This window comes from Camelus dromedarius, chromosome 14 (assembly GCF_036321535.1).
Source record: "Camelus dromedarius isolate mCamDro1 chromosome 14, mCamDro1.pat, whole genome shotgun sequence".
NCBI classification, from domain to species: Eukaryota; Metazoa; Chordata; class Mammalia; order Artiodactyla; family Camelidae; genus Camelus; species Camelus dromedarius.
In genome coordinates this window covers 66,881,060-66,900,192 of record NC_087449.1, presented here as the reverse complement: position 1 = coordinate 66,900,192, position 19,133 = coordinate 66,881,060, and the positions used below count along the sequence as shown (strand labels likewise).

Genomic DNA, 19,133 nt, shown 5'->3' with positions numbered 1-19,133 from the left:
TGAACAGACGTGCCGGCACACGGCCCCGCTTTCAGGAAAGGTTTATTGGGGCGGAGGGTCTTCCGTACAGTCCATTTCAGATAGAAGGCAGGGCAGCGGCGCCCAAGCTGCGCGCCGCGGAGGGAGCACGGCTGCGGCCGCTCAGGTAACGGCGCTTATTGCACGATTTACATTCAGAGCGGCAGCTCGGAGGGAAACTTCACTGGAGGTAAATGTTACAGAGCTGGACAACCTGAACTCTTTAAAGATTGGAGGAAGGGGTTATCAGTGATTTCTCCGGTACCAATGTCAAGAGTGAAACCTGATTTTAACACCACCTGGGGTGGGGGGGGGCGCTGTCACAACCACCACCGGCTGGGGCCTCTGCTCATCAGGTAGCTGTTGAGCGCAGTGAACAGACCAGGCTGTTCAGGCGTATCCTGGCTCCTGAAATGTCCTGCATCCACAGAAGAGGCAAGCGAAGGAAGAGTCTTGCGAGCACTCAGAAAGTGGGGAGGAGCTAGATCCACCAGGTGCGAGAGCAGCGGCGCCACCTGCTGGCCGCGAGCGAGGGCGGCGCAGGTGGGTCTGGAGCTCTCCCAGCAACTCTGACCCCATCTCCCCTTCTGAACCTGCTCCCGTTCCGCACTCCAATGTGCAGCCAATGTGCAGTGCGGCAGCAGCTCGGGCACTGAGCTGCAGGGGGCAGGTCGACAGGCACCTGCCTTTTCCACGAGGACACGGGTGGCTCCTGGGGGGAGAGTGACCCATGACAGGGTAGACCCTGGGACCAGGAGTTACACCTTCCGTCCCAAGCCAGGTGCCAGTGGAATGAATCGAGAAGTTCTGGGAGGGGAAAATAGAGACTAATTTCCAAAACCATTTGTTCTCAGATAAAAAGCAGATTTATACACCCACACAATCCTCTCCAGATTCTCAGTAATATTTCAACAGGAAAAGGTGGTTTTCAGGAAGTTGACTGGATAGATGCTCACTCGATCTGGAGACTCTGCTCAGGGGAACTCCTTCCTTCCATTTCATTTCCCATGTTCAGTGTGGATTTCAGGAAAAGTAGTTCACAGTCCTATGCATGAAGGCAAGATGTTCATAAATACCTCACGACAGACCGAGAGCTACTGAGTGGCTGCAGCCAGCACATGTGCTGAGGAACCTGGGGAGGGCCCTTTCCTCAAGGGACATGATCCTTGGGAAAGCAGACACGGGCCAAGGTGCGGTTCTGGTCCAGGTGGGGCTGCCCCAGTCCTACCTGCAGCACCCGTGAAAGTAGGGTGCCTGTGTACACGCCCCTTCACATAATTGATACGGTACCACCTTCTATAGAAAATACAAAATAAACACATCTGATGTCTGGGTTTCTTCCCTGCTTCCAAATTTGTAGACTCCCAGGAAGATTTTTTGCAGCCTCTTTTTAATCTGGTTTCTCAAGCGGTTTATCCATCAGTATCAATCCTGTGAGCTGTAAAAGAAAAGACCAACTCAGTACATCGAAAGGCAACTGTTTCTACACCCTCTTTCCACTTAGGCGGTTCGGCCATCAACAGACCAGAGACTGCCTGGCCTGCAGCTGAGCAGAGTACAAGCTGCAGAGAATCATCTGTTCTGGAACACAAAAGAGCAGCTGGCTTTGCTTCATACTCAGCCACCCATGCTGCAGTTTCCAAGCAAAGAGCTCACGCTAAGTCCACCTGGGAGAGGGCTGACCCCCGCCACCCCCGGCATTGCTTTATGGCTCTAAGCAAGCTGTGACGCCCAAGCCCGATGCTCCTGGAAGAGGAGAGAGGGAAGGTGGTTGTCACCCCACACTCCGAGGTCCCTGGTCCCTGTCAGTGGCTGAGAGCCTCCCCTGAATCCAGCACAGGGTGGGTGGCAGTACTCACACTGCTTTGGTATCCTGAGCGCCTCGCTGTCGAGCGCCATCACCTGGTGCAGGACACCCCGGAACTGGTAGAGCACCTTCAGGTTCTTCTCTTCACCCACACATGGGTCGTAGAACCCAGGCAGCCCCGCCTGTAACCAACAGAGTCTTATTCGAGGGTGCTGTTTAAAACCCAGCATCACCACTTTCTGGCTGCCACCTGGAGGAGCAGCATGGAAGTGCCTCGACTTTCCCTTGGGAGCTGCCCACAAAAGATGCTAGCTTGGGAGCTTGAGGAAAAGAAATGAGAATTGCAAAAAGTTGCCTATTTGGTCCCATACTTCCCTCGCAAAACAGGCTCCTTCTGCCACACTAAATGCACCTCTGTCTTCACAGAAGCCCCACTCAGGTGGCACTCCTAGGAGACCTGCTCAGGGAACCAGGAGTTCCTTGGCCCGAGCTCACCTGCACTTTAATTCACCTTTCTCACCCTTGCCCTGGACTCCAGTGAGCCTCAAAGTGCTACGGGGGCCTCACTCTTTCTGGAACAAGACAAGGAGTAAGCGGAATGTGAATTTTTTACAAAGGCAGGAAGTGTGTTTTGTTTGCTGCTGGATGCGGAACTCAGTAGGTGCTCAATAAATACTCAGCAATGAATGGATGAATGAACAAAGTCAACAGCCCCAGTGAGGGGAGAACCTGGGTGCCGGCAGCAGCCCGCACGTGAAGGCTGGCAGCAGGGAGGGTTTCGCTGCGGTAAAATGGCCACTTGAGAGCTGCCCCCGCCGCCAGACGCCGCACCTTGGAGGCCTCGGTGAGGATGAGCTTGGAGTCCTTCACCAGGCACTGCAGGGGCACCGTCACGTCGATCACCTTCACCTTCTCGCTCTTCCTGCTCTTGTCGTTGACGAACTTCCCGTACCAGGCGTTGACGATGATGAGCCCTGAGGATGCGTGAGGTCAGGCCAGGCGCATCCAGGGCCCCCCTGTGCCCCTCCCCGCCCCATGGAGGCCATGCCTTCTCACCCATTCTGGACTCTTCCGCCTCGATTATTCTTCGGACAGATTCCTGCATCAACCGAACCTGCAAAGAACCAGGATGGTGCTTCCTATCAGGGCCTCCCTGGGTTCTGCTTCTTTGTTCAGAGCTCATGTGCCCAGGGACTGTGTGCTGGGGAGGGGGGTGTCCTTGTGCCCCGGGGGCTGTGTGCTGGGGGGCACATCAGCCCTGCCCCATCCCCTGCCGTATTCACTTTAAAGAGGAGAGGACAACACCCACCACTTTTAAAAACCCTTGTTACGCCCTTAGAGGGTGCCGGCATCTACTCTGGGACAGGGACTGACGTTCCCAGTGTCGCATCCCACAGGCAACATGAAGACTAAAATAACCAACCAAGTGGTTGGGGCAGAAAAGCTTGGGACCAGGCCCCTGAGACCAGCGTGCAGAGGGTGAAGTACTCCCCCACTGGCCCGGTGCAGCCGCGAGGCCCAGGAGAAACATGGGAGCCCGCGCTGCAGCCGCGTCCGCAGACAGCGCGGGAACGTTTGCAGTCATGCAGAGCGGAAGGACTCCCAGGGTGGCGTTCACGCAGCCCTTACAGCAGCTTCTGCCTCTTGTTTCTTCTGCAGAATGTCGGTGGCCGTGCTTTCCCTTTGCTTCTCCAGTTCCCTGAAGTGAGAACAGCACTGGTGTCACCGGCAGGGAGGCTGCAGAGCCCTGGCTGGCCCTGCGCCCGGCTCACACTGTGATCTTTCTGCAGGCCTGGTTCTAGAACTTTAAACAATATTTCCAAGACCGCTTCCAGCAAATCTATTCTTCACTGGCCTGGGCAACTTTCCTGCTGTCCCTGGACGGCTGTCCCCACCTCCTCAGCAGGGCGCACAGGAGACCCACCCCAGGAGATGCCCCCAAACTCTGGGCTTATCACATGCCACCTCTGGTAGGGACATGCACTCCACTTCACATGCACAGATGCACTTCCCTCGCAGCAAACACGGGGACCCCGGGCGGCGCACCCCACCCCGTCAGAAGACCTGACGCTGCACTTGGTTCCAAGCCTTGAGCTTCCTGGGGAATCAGAACCCTGACCTCTAGTGAATCAAAGCCTAGAGGGGCCCCAAGAGGAGATTCATTCCTTTTCCCCAGATTCTGTAAGCTCAATGATTTATTAAATTAGAACATTATAAAGTAATGAATCTAAACCACCTTGGCCACTCTCCCTTCTGAGATGCCAGCACTCTGTCCATGGAGTGGGTAACTCTTTTTACTTTAAAGTTAGCACCCAACCCCACACCTTGTGGCCTTTCTCTTGCCTTCAAGACCACCTGCACTCTGTCTATGGAGTGTGCATCTCTCTGAATAAACCTTTTACTCAAACACAAACAAACAAACAAAAACAACAAAAAACCACCTCTCAGACTTAACATTATGCTAATGGATTATCCATAAGAAAGGGCAAAATAAATCATCTCTGTGACTTGTAAGGCCATGGTTAATGCATGCCTTAACGTACGGAAGAACTCAGACCTGCTCCTCTTGAATTCAGTGCCAGGAAAAGAAATGGTTAGAATGAGAAAAAGGAAAACGTTCTATTTCTGTGGCCATGGTTTATAGTCCCAACAGTTCTGAAAACTGACTCTGTTTCTGGAAATGGGAATGACAGATGAGGGGGTAACAGGGCACCAGACACCATGCTGAGCACTATTAATTCTTCTAGTAACCCTATGGGGTACATTCTATCATGTCCATTTTAAAGATGGGGACACTGAGACAGAGCTGTTTACTGATGTCCCTGGACGTGTTTTAAACTCACTTCTCCTTCTGAGCCCTGAGATACGGTTTGATGATGAGACGGTGCATGGCGAAGTAGGCCACGAGTGGCCCCACGGTGGCGTAGAACACGGCGCTGGGGAGCAGCTGGTCCGTCAGGTGAATGGGGAAGAAGTAAGTCTGACTGGCCCTGTTTAACCTGAAAACAAAGCAAAGCGAGACACCCAAATGAGTCAGGGCTCCAGGTAGGGAATGGGGTCTCAGCCACAGGGAGAGACCCCCTCGATACAGAGGACATCAGCTACAAGGAACCAGAAGTCTGCTTGTTTCACAAGCCACTCCCCTTAGCGGGTCCCTATCCCAAAGTTTAGCCGCTGGATCTGATGTATGTGACAGAAGGAAGGCCCCACTCCCTGTTGACCTCAAGGGCCAAGCAACAGACTGATGCCTGACCAGCGTAAACGTGGCCTGAAGGTGAACCCTCCTGCAGGCAGAGTTATATCCCAGTCTTCAATGTATCTGTTCAAACGAGGTGTGTGAAGATTTCCAAAGTTAGCAAATTAAGGAGGTCCTGCTCTTGGTAATGGGTGAGTAGTTCCCATTGGACCAATCACCGCACAGACATCAACTGTAGACTTTGGCTCACACACAACAAACACTTTCAGGGACCAGATAGCAACTAAGGATAGCAACCTTTAGCTTGAGGGTAATTCTCAGTCTGTACCATATGGATGATTAAAACTGGAAAGAAATCTGCAGCCCTATTGAAGAACCAGAGCTCAGAGTCTGGGGCAACCACTACAGCTGGGAAAAGGGGGTCCCCCAAAAGGAAAGTTACAGGTGAGGAGTCCCAGGTTCTATGCATAAACACAGCACGCATCTCCAGCTGATCCCCTGGTCTATCAGTGGCCTGGCTAAGGGTGAATTAATGTGTTCTGCTTTGGTTGCTGCCACACAGGTGAGTCTGAGTTTGCAGTGTGACTTCAGCCAAGTTAATGACCTTCTAAAGGGAAAAGTCAAGACTTCTTTGAAAAACATAACAGAATACAGAATCTCTGCAATACGTTGTTCGCAACACCTAGAATACACTACAAACGACTCTACATTCCCAGACACAAGAGAAAAAGATAACAGAGACCAACCCCAGTGACCCACATGCTGGAAGCAGCAGGTAAGGATTTTAAAGCAACTATGTTAACTCTGCTCAAAGACGTAAAATAGTCACTGATGGCTTTAACAGCAGATTGGAGATGAAAGAAGAAATCAGTGAATTTACAGATTAATAGAAATTATCCAATACGAAGAACAAAGAGAAAAAAGACTGAAGACAGAGGGGCAGAACCTCAGAACCCTGTGGGACAACATCAGGAGGGTTAGCATGTGAGTGACTTGGGCCCGAGAGAGGAGAAAACAGCGCAGGAGTAAATATATGAAGAATTAATGGCCTAAAAGTTGCAAATTTGATGTAGGATATATACATTTACAGATATAAGAAATTTAGCAAACCCCAAGCAGCATAAATACAACAAAACCACATGTAGGCACACCACAGTCAAAGTGCTGAAAAATAAGAGTGAGAAAGTTGAGTTGCTAGAAAAACACACATTACATGCAAGGTATAATGATTCAAATGACCAATGACTTGTCAGAAACAAAGGAAACCGGAAGACAGCAGAACGTCTTCAGACCACTGAGAGGAGACCCTGGTAACTCTGAATTCTATGCTCAGTGACGAGACCCTTCGACAATGAGAGCAGCTCCAAAACTGACGAAGAACACTCAAAGCTAAAATGAGAAACGAAACAACCCAGCAATGACACAGGCAAAGATCCGAGTAGAGAAGTCACTAAAAAAAAAGATATGATGTCAAATAAGCGCATGAAAAGGTGCTCAGTATCTCAGACACGAGGGAAATGCAGACCAAGGCCACGACGGGACGCGCCCGTGCGCCTGCTGAAACAGGGCGGGGAGGACGCGGGGCAGCGCCCCGGCTGCTGGCGGGAGGCGCAAACACCGCTTTGGAAAGCAGGGCGGCGCCTTCTTACACAGCTAAGCGCGCCCCGGCCGCGTGACTCAGCAGGCCTGCACCTGGGCGCTCGCTCCCGAGAGACGGAAGCTCACGTCCACACAAAGCCTGTGTGGGAATGCCCGTCTCGGCTTTACTTGCAACTGCCCAAACCGGGAACAACGGAAAACCTCTTTAACCTGGTAACGGTAAGCTGTGGCACATCTGCACAGCTCGGAACAGACAGCAACAGAGAGGACCGCACTCCTGACGTACGTGACAGCACAGACTGTCTCAGAGGCACGACGCTCGTGAAAGCAGCACAGAAGGCTTCACACCGGATGATTCCAGTTCCGTGACAGCTGGAAAACGCAAACCTACAGGGAGAGAAAGCGGACCGGCGGCTGCCGGGGCCGAGGAGGGCATTCTGGGGGACGACAGAAGTGTGTTCTACACCTTAACTGTGATAGTGATTACATGACTTACGTGACTGTCTAACTCTCAGAGCTGTGCCATAAAAGGATGAATTTTAATTTGTGTAAATTTTACCTCAACACACCTGACTTTAAAAACTGTAGCCATAATAAAGCCTAGTTCTGGGACAGGGATGCTCACAACTGAATTCCAGGTTGATGTAATATGAAATAAAAATAAAATGATACACATAGATATAATAAATTTATAAAATATAAACCAAAATAAAGGGAAAAGAAAGACATTTTCTTGATCAAGAATACACTCTAAGAAAAGCTAAAGAAAGTTTTTCAGGCCAAAGAAACTAATACCAGAAAGTGTCTCAGATTTTTAGGAAGGAATGAGGAACACTGGACATGAGTTGAAAAAAAAAAAAGTGGGTAAATATAAAACTCCCCCCTCTCCAATTTCTTTAACATATATATGACTATTTAAAGCCAAAATTATAACACTGCAGTGGGGATCCCATTGTACGCAGATGTAACACAAGACAACCACAGCATAAAGGACATGAGGGGGAGAGGGCCCTGGAAGTTTTCCAGGCTCCTTCATCTTACATGAAGCAATACAGGATACTACGTCTAAATAGATGATGGAAGCCTAACAGTGTGTACTCTAATTTCTAGAATAACTGCTAAAAAAATAATGCAAAGAGATATAGCTAAAAAGTGAACAGATACATTAAAATGGAATGCTAAAAATATTCAATTCAATTAATATAAGAGAAGACCTAAGAGGCTGGTAAGAGTAATAAAAAGTCAGAAGGGATAAATACAAAACAAACAGTAAAATAGCAGGCCTAAACCCAACTGTACCAACAATTTAAATATTGACAGATTAAACACTCCAATTAAAAAAAATTGTATGAATAGATTGTAAGAATGGAAAAGCAAGATCCAGCTATATGCTGTCTATGAGAGACACTAAATATGAACAGGACAGGTTAAACGTAACAGACAGAAAAAGATAAAACTATAGAAACAGTAAGCTTAAGAAGGCTGGAGGAGATATATTAACTTCAGATAAAGTAGATTTCAAGACAAAGAGTATTATTAGAGATAAAATACACAAAGCAAAATTGACAAGGGAAGAGAGAATTCCACAACCACAGCTGGAGATTTTTAACACTCCTAAGAAATCCCCCTCAAATCAGCAGAGACATAGAAATTCTCCTTTCTGACAAATGCTTTCAATTGCCTTGACCAACTGGATTTTTATAGAACATGACACCCAACAATTGCAGATAAACATTCTTTTTAGGTGCATGATACAGTCACCAAGGTCGATTGTATGTGGGCCATGAAACAAGTCTCAAGTATTTAAAAAGACTGGAATCATACAGAGTATGTTCTCTGACCAAAATCAACTTAAACTAGAAATCAATAATCAGATATTTAAAAAACCCCAAAATATTTGGAAATTAAACAATATATTTCTAAAAGTGAAATTGGAAAATAGTCTGAACTGAATGATAATGGTAATACATGTCCAAATTTTTGGTATGGGATAAAGCTGTGTTTAAAGGGAAATTCATAGCCTTACATGTTTATACCAGAGAAGAAAGGTCTCAAATTAATAATCTACGCCTGAGCCTTACAAAGCTGGAAAAAGCAACACAAAACCAAAATAAGTAGAGAAAAGGAAAAATAAAGATCAGAAATCAATGAGATAGGAAACAGATAAACAATAGAGAGATTTTATGCTAACAAATTTGATACTCACATGAAATGGACAGATTCCCTGAAAAACAAAAATTAACAAAGCTGCCATAAGATGAAACAGAGAGCAAATCCTGAGAGTTCTCTTCACAAAGAATTTTTTTTTTCTATTTCTTTAATTTTGTATCTATACGAGATGGTAGATGTTCACTAAACTTACTGTGATGGTCATTTGATGATGTGTGTAAGTGAAATCAGGCTGCACACTTTAAAATGAGGCAGTGCTCTATGTCAACTGTATCGCAATAAAGCTGGAAGGGAGGTAAAAAGATGAAACAGGAAGTTGGAAAAACCCTGTATTTATGAAGGAAATTCACTTATCAAAAACCTTCCCACAAAGAAAACTCAGGCTTAGCTGATTTCACCAGTGAATTCTATGAAACATGAGGGAAAAAAATACCGTTCTTCCACAAATTCTTTCAGGAAATAGAGGCAGCAACACTTCCTAACTCACTTTATCAGGCTGCATAACTCACTCTGAAACCTGACAAATATATAATAAAAAAGTTATAATCGGCATCCCTTATACACCCAGATTCAAAAATTCTAAGAAAGATACCAGTAAATCACGCCAAGCACTATACAAAGAGTATGACGCATCACGATCCGGTGGAACTTTCCTCAGGAATGGCAAGTTGGTTTAATGTTCAAAAGCGCTGTGGTCCAAGTGAACAATGCAGGGGAGAAGCCGGCGAGGAAGACCATCTGCTTGCGCTGAGAGGACGCGCCCTCCAGCAGCGCGCTGGTTTAGTTACCAACACAGCGTGGACAGTTCAGCCTATTGACGCAGGACTCGGCTGAGTGAAAATGTTTCCTCCCAAGAGGCAACAGAAGTGGTGAGAAATGGTCAGATTCAGTGGAGAGCCGAGATGATTTTGGTACATTAAATCTGGAGTGTGGGAAAAGGGTGCTGAAAGCTAACTCGAGGGTTTCTGGACAGAGCCAATGGGCGGATGGAGTGTTCATTGCTGAGACGGGGAGACTCCAGGCAGAGCAGGTTTTGAAGGGTATGTGCAGCCGAGGGTGGGGGAGGCTCAGAATTTGAGATAGAACATTTGAGATGCTGTCAGATACCCAAGGAGAGAGTTGGAAAAGGAAGTGGGATACCTGAGCTGGATTTGGGAGGTGGTGGCACCCAGCCAGGGCTGTAAACATGAGACTCATTAGGGCACGACAGTATTTAAAGCCAGGAGGCTGGACAGGACCACTCAGGGAGTGAGTCCAGGCAGACAAGGACGGGGCCCCACAGTGACACCTTGGTTTAGAAGCAATCAGCCAGTCAGGTAAAATAAGAGGTGGCTCAGAGAGGCTGGGAGGCTGGGAGGTAGACACGCCACTGAGGCGGTGGGGAGAAGTGGTCTGTGTGCTGACGGGCAGGGTCTAGGGGAGAGAGGACTGACTCTGTCTGCGCTGATGCGAACCTGCCGCAGCCGTGCTGGGGAGTGAGTGTGAGGGGCCGGCACCCCAGCCATCTGTCCAGGGCCAGCACGGAGGGCAGAGGGTAGCAGGAGATGGGACGGGGTGGAAGACGGGCTGGTAGAGCATAGGACATTCTCTGATGCAGACTGAGACCCCACTAACTGAATACTGGGCTTCTGGATCCCTTGAGGTTTTGCCTACACACCTAAGACAGAAGTGACAGCATCTTTAAAAACAGAATTACAAAGCAAAGTCTATTTCTTCCTTAAGGTGAAGCCCAGGTGAATTACAAGTTGCCAGACAATCCTTGGCCAGAAAGATTGGCATTCAACATACTTGATTTTGAGAGAAACGCCCTGGGGGACTCCAACGCTGACAGCCGCACCTAGAACGCTGTGCCTGGAGATCTTCCTCTCGGCTCCATACTCCACCACCGTCCCAAAGAAGCCTGCCCTGCAGGGAGCAGATGGCAGTGAGCAAGCCAGGGCCCCTCAGCTCCTGATTCCTCCTGGATCCTTCCAGGTCACCGCGGGCAACTGTCACTCAGAACAGAGGCTGGGGCTCCACCCCCAATTCCCTCTTGCCTCCCCACCACCCACAGGGAGTAGAGTCAGTGGTGACAATGGAACAGAGTCGGGACACCAGTGGTGCGGTTCTTAGACCTGGGTTCCTCAGGGATGGGACTGCAGAGCAGCAAATCCCACTGCCTCGCAAGAGGAGGCCCTTCAGAAATGTTACAGACACGCAATCAACGAAAGCAGGCACTTTACTACGACCAGGCGCGTCAGCCAGGCTGGGACTTACTTAAGGGATCCCTTCACGCGAGTCTGATCGTCATCCTGGAATTTGTGCTGATAGCTGATCAGCGCAAAGGAGTGAGGGATTCCAAGCTGGGGAGACAGAGGGGAGAAGGCGGCGTGCTGGCAACTGAGACCGAAGTGGGCAGGGTCACCCTGCCAAGTGCCGGGCAGCACCCTGGGAGCCCGTCAGGCAGGGCCCACGACCCGGCAGCCACACAAAGTGTGTGAAAACGTACTGGCAGAAATGTTTAACAACTGGGAGATTTCGCATAAACCCCAGTTTCCTGACTTCTTGTGAAAGAAGTCCTGACATCGAGCCTGTGTTCTTCTGGGGCGGCAGGTGCCCACCGAGGGGTGGCCATGAGCAAAGCCCTCGCCCCTGCCCGCCCACGGAGGCCCTTGAGTGCTTTGGGGTCACTTACCGACCCCCCGATTCTGTGGGCTTTTACCACCAGAAGCATGAAAAAGGCCTTTTGCTTTAGGATAACTGGACCATGGCTCCCCCGGGAGTCCAAGAACACAGTACTTCATTCCTGAGTGAATATGAACGAACAGAACCTGCCCCAACCCCGCAGGCGCTTGGATTAGGCATGGTGAGAGGGGAAGGGCTGCCCTCACCTGCAGGGCCACAGTGAAGTGGCTGGTTTTGGTGTCCCGGACGATGCTGGTGTTCATGGCCGACTGGATGCCCCAGCGCCACTGCAGGTAACCCACGGTGTTCTTGTCCAGGTTCCGGGCCAGGACAGTGGTGAGGCCGGGCCGGATGCCACGGGATGAAAACTGCAGAGCACAGTTGGTTGTCACAAAGCTGGGGAGACACACAGGGAGAAAGGGTCCTGGATGACACCTGGCTTTCAGCTGTGCTTGGTCCTCCCCTCTCTGCCAGCCCACTCATCCCCGGGCCAGCTCCCCACAAGGAAAGCAGAAAACAAGCCTCTCTCCCAGAGAGGGAGCTGGGTAGGGGTGGGGTTGATCCTGTGGGATCTGTTCAGTTAACACCCCACTCCGATCTGCATGCCCTATCCCCATCCCATCCTCACTTCAGCTACAACCAAAGAGGCATCTGTGTGTCTGCCTTTCTAAACCAGCGGATCCAATCCTGTTGCAAATCAGAAACACCTGCGGGGGCTCCCAAACTTGGCTGCACACTGGACTCACCCGACTAACCTGAAAACACTGGAGGCTGGTGCCCGCCTTCAATCCTTCTGATTTATAGCCCTGGCATGTCAGAAGCTTGCCAGGTGATTCTAATGTGCAGGCAAGTTTGCGGACCCCTTACCCAGAGCCCACCCAGGCCAATCAAGTCATTATTTTGGATGGGAGGGCCAGGCATCGGTACAGTTTCTAAAGGTGCCGTGCAATCCTGATGTGCACTCAGGGCTGCAAGGTACTGACCAAAGCCACTTGAAAAGCTAGTAAACCATCCCCCTGAAAGGCCTGTGAAGTTTGTTTCCAAGGGAGTCAGCCCCATCTTCTGGTTAAAAAGGGGTATTTCATGTCAGTAACAAGAATTCACAGCACTTCACTCAAGGTGTTAGGAGCGAACAGCTGGCCTTCTGTAAACAGCCGTCAGTCACCAGACGGCCTGTTCAGTCTCTCTCTCCATCCTGAGCTCTGGAGGTGTTGCTTTTGCCACTAAAATAATGATACGTGTGGTAACTCTGATGACGTTTGCTCCTGTACTCACAAAGCGCTTCCCACGGCCGGAGGAGCTAAGGACCAACTACTTGCTCTCCACAGGGCCCCCGACCCAAACTTTCGCTCATTTATCTCACACCCCCGTCACATGGACGGCAGCTACATTCTGCTCTGGCCACACCGGGGTCCAGGGAGGCAAGCAGGGAGAAGAGAGATGAAAGTCCCCGAGATGTTATGCAGTCACATTTAAGAGTCAAAATATGAAGAGTGAGATCTCCGTTTAATCAAAATGGTAAGATTTAGTACTTTTATGGAACATGTCCTAGACAGAGAGACAGACTCTGGGCAGAGGTCAGCAAGGCAGGCCCTGCACCGGGGACTAAGAACTTCCCACAGGCTGCCTGCCTGTCTCGGAACTGATTCCACACTCACCCACTGACCTTCTGATCACTAGTTTGGACCTGCAAATAACTTGACCCTGGGACCAGGGCACCTTGAAGAGCAGACACTGTCCATTAATAAAATGGCAACCTTTTTATACATCTGCATTCTCAGGTCTGATAAACTGGGTACTGTGATGAAGTTCAAATTCCAAACCTGCAAAAGCTGATGACCAGCTACACCTAGACCCTCAATGGACAGACACTGTGAGGCTCAACCAGATCGAAGCAGCCAAGAGGTCTTCCTCAGTGAGCGCCTCCTCAACGTGTCTGATCTGCAGAATGACCTGGGTGCCTGATGAATTCCCCTCTCGGAGGACAGGGGAGGTTGGGGGTGGGGGGAGGAGCCTTCGCTTTTAGTCAGCAACATCAGAGGGGACAATCCTAAGCAGACAAGGTCAGGACAACGCTGACCTGTACAAATACTGTCCACCTGAAGCTCCGGTAAAAAGCATAAATCCTTGTCCCCTCCTCAGACCCCCTGAATCTGAGTCCTACAGCAGAGGCCAGAGAAGTCATGTTCTAAGCAGTGTGCGGGTGAGCCCACGCCAGAGTCCGGTCTGCCCGCGAGCCTCAGCCTGGAAGCACCGCTCCGGGGTTCTGCTCAGCTCTGCTCATCGCCACCAGCCCCAGCCTTCACCTGTCCAAGAAGCCACGCTCCCTCTCTCTCCCGACAGCTCTTATTCTGTATGTCGAATCAACCTGCAAACGTGCCTTTACTGCCAGACTGCAGGGCACAGACTGGTCTTACCCTGCAGAACCTGGCAGGCAGGCTGATGCATGTCCAACTGGAAGGGAAAGACCTTTCTTTTCAAACCACAGGCTCCATTCCAGGACTCCTTCAGTTACATTTTATCCCCTAGAGGAGGATTTTCTACCTTCCACCCATTTCTTTTATCTGAGCTCACTCAGGTATCCCCAGACGGGAGATCAGGACATCTTTGTTGTTCTAGAAGGGACAGTCCTAGGCGTGTGACATCATCACAAAAGTGGAGAAGATGGAGCACAGAGGCTGGCGGGGTTTAAAGCTCTGGCATGACAGAAATCTGTCTGGTAACCAGGCCGTCTCACATGGTGCCTCACTGCTTAATAAAGTCCCTTTTCCTATCTGAAGACGCATTCTCTGGGACGAGGAAGCGATCAAGTCCATAAATATTTCCAACCTTGACCAACTTCCCTATGAAGGTGCTTTCCCTCCAGCGTATCACGGTCCTCACGGCCTCAGAGCCACGGTGACCAGGCAGGGCAGGAGCCTCATCCCCACAGAGGAAACGGAGGAACACGGAGCAGAAGCCTGGCCCTGGGCTGGGACAAGAAGCAGTCCCCCTTCTCCCCCCACAATCCAGTGGTCTTTGCAACAAGCACACTGCCTGCGTTCCATGCCAGCCCTGCAGTCTGCCCTCAGTGACCTTGTAGAACAGACAAGATAACTCCAGATGACCTTGACGAAAAGAACACAGGTTCTAGTCTCCTAAATCCACAAAGACCACCAAGGAGGATTTATCGCTTTGTATTTACCATCTTGGCGTGAGATTACGGAACAGCTTGAGACCAAATAAAGGTCCCTGCAGATCCCCAGCTCCAAACTCTAACTGTTCAAAAAAGAAAAAGAAAAAGAATTAATGGTGTTTTATCTCATAGCAGCAACCCACCTCTGATTATAATTCCTTCATTTAATTCAATGCCATCGGCCCTTGCCAGGGCTCGAAAAGTAGGGGCTGGAAGATTCTTACTATCTCATCTTAACCTTTGCCAAATGGAGATGACTGTTTCCATAGATCCAAAGGAGGGAGTTTTCAATGAGGCGTGTTTCTGAAGGGAGCCCCTCTAAAGAAAGCACCGCTTGCCCCTGATCCCCGTCTCCCTCCCTGCCTCATCTGTGGAGGCCTGCTGCAGCTTCTTTTCATCTGCTCGGCTTCACCGTCTCACAGGTGACTGGAGATGGCTCCCAGGGGTCTGGCATTAAACCCGCCAGCAGTTCCGCTCAAAGCCTTGAAGTCCAGCCGGTTCTGGCTGCCTCATCACTAGTCTGGGTGACTTTCAAGGCAACTCTTTAATGTTAATTTGATGCAGCTCAACTTGCTCGGCATATCGGGCTGTTAAATGACTGCCAATAAGTGGACCAGAGAACCGAGACGGAGGTGCCCATCTTCTGACTTGTGCAGGAGGAAGGAACAGCCCACAGGTTTTTGTTTAAGGGGACAAAGATGCTGAGTTTCCTGGAGCTGGGTTTCCAGAAGCTGGCATCTCAGGGGAAGTCCTGCTGCTCCCTTCTCACCAGCAGCCTGAGAGATTCCTTCTCAGATATGAGACATAATTGACTCTCGGGGACAGTGAATTTACACACGTTTGACAGCTGGCACCCTGTTACACAATGATGTGGCCCACCGAGGTCATTTTGAGGGCAAACGTTCAGAAATAAGGCTTTGCAACGGACAACACGATCCCGCCTGGCAATATCCTTACCTCGCCCCATCCCTTTGCAGAAGTGACTCGTCTGAGCGCGAAGTTAATGGAACCCCCTCCATTCCCATTCTGGGTAGAGAGGCTTCCGGAGAGGATGGCTGTGTCTGAAGCTGTCAAGGGTGCCTAGGAAATGATATCTGCTGGTAATAAATCAATCAAAGCAACAGGAAGCGCCAAGGAGAGCAGCCTGACAGACACACCAAGTGCAAGGCCAGAAGTGCAGGTGATAACACAGTGCCATGTGCAGGGGTGCAGAACCACCCCAGCTCCCACCCATCTCTCACTCCACCATCTAAACCACACGTGGCTGGCAAGGTCATGTTTCACAAAAGCTTTAATGGGCAAATTTCAGAAAAATCCAGGGGAGACACAGGGCTAGATGCTGGTACTCGGAGTACCAGCCGCATCAGGCTGCACCCTGTGCCTCCCCACATGGGACGCCTGGGACTCCTCAGTCCTCCCTGTGGCCGGAGTGACTGACTCTGGAAGCCTCATGAGGAGGGCAAGTTTCCCTGAGTTAAGACTTCACACTCTGGGCCGACGCCCTTGAGAAGAAATAAATGGGTTTAGGAGGCAGAGACCTACTATGACTGTCAGCTAAATGGCCCGACATTGCCACAGTCAAACAGCGGACAGAAAGATGACATTTCAGTGACCCCGCGCTCAGCTGAGTATTTTGTTTCCCGCACACAGTAGAGTGTGCCTTAAAACCAAGATTGGTTCTCGGAATTTCCCCTGGAGGTCTGCTCTCTCTCCTAAAATCATCACGATCTTGGCTCCCACTTCCCCTAGACCATTAGTGCTTCCTGGCTGGAAAGCGCTTGGCAGCTACGCACCCCTTGGCACTCCTCTTGCCAACATGTCACCAGAGCAGTATAAACAAGGTTGTGACTGAAGCTTTGCTTTTTTTAAGTGGCTAACTGCATCCTTTCACAAAGATGAGAAGACCCTGAGCACACCGTCTCATCCCAGCTGTGTGATCGCTGCACCTCGTTACCCCAGGGGCCCCCGCCCCTGCAAGGGCCCCCCGCCTGTGCGCTTTACCTCAATGGACTGGGAGATGTGCATCTTGTTGATTTCAATCTGCGGAAAGCCACTTCCGGACACATCTTCGTACTCCTCCTCATAGCGATCAAAAAGGTCAGTGGCGTCGATGCCAACACTGATGGTCCCCTGGGGCAGGAAAGTAAGCAGTCAGCTTCAGGCGTGGCATTTGCGGAACGAAAGCCAACACTACACTTCAGCAGCCGCGCGGTTCACTGGGCGTGCAGGACTCACAAGCCTAGAGCGTGAATGTCACAGCTGAAGCCAAACAGCAGCAGGGCACCAACCACTTCCAGGGTCAGAAAACCAGTCATGTCCGCAGGGGAATGGCTTGACAAACACAAGTGTTAGGAAAAGAAATAAGACTGATGTGTTTCATGGATCTAAATAGATTACTCTGCACATAACCCATGAATGCAGAAAACCACCTACAAACTGGCTACATGGATTAACACTTTTAACATTCAATTCTAAAATCTCTGATGTCACAAAACTACCCCAAAATTCTTTAAAACATAAAAATACCTTCAAAGACATGCAAAATAAATTATAAACAAATGGGAGATTTAAAAACTGTTCCGCCTCCTTAAATTAATTTGAGACTTAAGTTACGGGAAACAGAACCCCACATTCTCTCAAGAATACTAAGCTAAAACTTTGCTAACTGATAAAAATGCACATTACTCAGAAAATCAGTGTTTATTACTTTCTTTCACTGTCATAAGACTTTTCAAATGCGCAGATATCTTAATCCAACACATAAAAACATGACTCAACATACGTTTTTATTAAATTCTCCACAGCCCATTACAAAGAAACCTGATTGAGGTTTAATTTACATATAATAATACAAACTGCCCCCACGTGGAGTGTACAATGAGTTTTGGCAGATGTGTACACTTGGGAAACTACCTCCAAATTAGCACTTCTGTCACCCCAAAACTGCTGAGGAGAATGTGCTTTCCTCCCTTTGACGGGGACATGGGAGAGAAATGAGGGTCACATGAGCCTGTGAGTATCTCGTGGAGGAGTGAGGATGTCGCTGGGGCTGGAACAGGGGGAGGGAGCGGGTGGAGGAGGAACTCGGGGCGGGGGGTGCTGGGCGTGAGTGGTCGCGCAGGTGGGGTTTATCCGAGATAATGCAGTTTAACCCTGATGTTTTGGCTGGTTTAGCAATAGCCCCAGATGTTCATTTTTAAACAGTGATGTCATCATCAACAATATTTTCATCACCAGTAGTACTACCATCGTCAATAGCTGCCTGAAACTAAGAAACCTGAGTGGGTCTGGGGGCAGCCTTCACTTTGTGCTTCAAGGATCTGCCACGGTCTCTTCTAGTGGTGACCTTTGGAGGAAATGTGGCTAACCCGTCACTATCCTCCTATCTCCTTCCAGGGGACACGGGAGCAGCATCTCCCACTCCAGTACCGCACACAGGTCCCTGCTGCGACAGCGGCCAGACAGCTCACGCCTTCCAATCTCAGCTGGTGGTGGGGGAAGCATTAGACGCTGCCGCTCATCTGGTACATCAGGCAGGTGGCTGGTGACTTGGCCTGTGACATGTGTGAAGCTGTCAAGCCACTGGTCAGCTTTGTCCAGGGACAACACCAGGTGTATGTGAAGGTGTGGGAAACAGAGGTGGGCCATCCCCACAGAAGAAGGTGCCAGAGAGCAGTCTCAGCACGGCTGCCAGGTTCTCCCCCTCTCCTGAGCGCTGTAAAGCAGGGGCTGGCACACGTGCTGGGAAGGGCCAGAGGCTGTGTTTCAGGCTCTGCTGCAGGGAAGGCAGCCGGACTACCTGGCGAAGCACTGGGCCTGACTGTGGTCCAATAAAACTCTGTTTATTGACCCTGAATTTCATATAATAATCACATCTCAAAATACTATTCTTCTTTTGATTTTTTCCAACCATTTAAAAACCATTCTTAGCTCACAGGTCCCATAAAAACAGGCAGCAGGCTGAATGTGGAACTCCTGGCATAAATCTACAGGGTTTCTTTTCTTTTTTTTTGGGAGGTGGGGTAATGTCATCTTTTTTGATAAACTCTTCAAGCAGCAACGAGATTAAACATAGTATACACATTTAATGAAAAAATTTAGTACTAAATTTCCATTTTCTCAGAAATTTGAACAATTTATATATGTATATCTATATTAACTCGTGCTTTTTTTTTTTTTAATGAGGGGGAGGTAATTAGGTTTATTCATTTATTTCTATTTGGAGGAGGTGCTGGGGATTGAACCCAGGACCTCGTGCGTACTAAGCCTGTGCTCTACCACTTGAGCTATATACCCTCTTCTCTCTCTCTCTCTTTCTCTCTCTATTTTTTTTTTTTTGATGAAGGCACTCAGGATTGAACCCAGGACCTCATGCATGCTAAGCATGCATTCTACCACCGACCTGCACCCATCCCCCATGAATTTCTAACTTATATAAAGTGATGTTCAACATTGACCATCCATAGTGTTAATTTTGACCATATGAAAATCAAAAGACTCAGATC

At 49.5% G+C, this 19,133-nt stretch overlaps 1 protein-coding gene across 2 annotated transcripts in view; it reads right to left on the bottom strand.

The window, feature by feature from the left end:
- Positions 1 to 839: 839 nt before the first annotated feature.
- Positions 840 to 19,133, bottom strand: part of DNAJC11 (DnaJ heat shock protein family (Hsp40) member C11) — a 64,909-nt gene continuing 46,615 nt past the window's right edge. The window contains exons 5-17 of one of the 2 annotated variants that reach the window (XM_064494112.1): positions 16,630 to 16,758; positions 15,586 to 15,708; positions 14,638 to 14,711; positions 11,660 to 11,849; positions 11,046 to 11,131; positions 10,578 to 10,694; positions 8,827 to 8,844; positions 4,669 to 4,824; positions 3,455 to 3,524; positions 2,882 to 2,939; positions 2,657 to 2,799; positions 1,878 to 2,007; positions 840 to 1,456 (exon numbers count right to left, since the gene is read on the bottom strand). In XM_064494112.1, coding sequence (XP_064350182.1) covers positions 1,431 to 1,456; positions 1,878 to 2,007; positions 2,657 to 2,799; positions 2,882 to 2,939; positions 3,455 to 3,524; positions 4,669 to 4,824; positions 8,827 to 8,844; positions 10,578 to 10,694; positions 11,046 to 11,131; positions 11,660 to 11,849; positions 14,638 to 14,711; positions 15,586 to 15,708; positions 16,630 to 16,758 — 1,320 coding nt within the window. In that variant the 3' untranslated portion in view covers positions 840 to 1,430. The remainder of the gene's footprint in view (positions 1,457 to 1,877; positions 2,008 to 2,656; positions 2,800 to 2,881; positions 2,940 to 3,454; positions 3,525 to 4,668; positions 4,825 to 8,826; positions 8,845 to 10,577; positions 10,695 to 11,045; positions 11,132 to 11,659; positions 11,850 to 14,637; positions 14,712 to 15,585; positions 15,709 to 16,629; positions 16,759 to 19,133) is intronic. The other variant, XM_064494113.1, reaches the window with a different exon arrangement.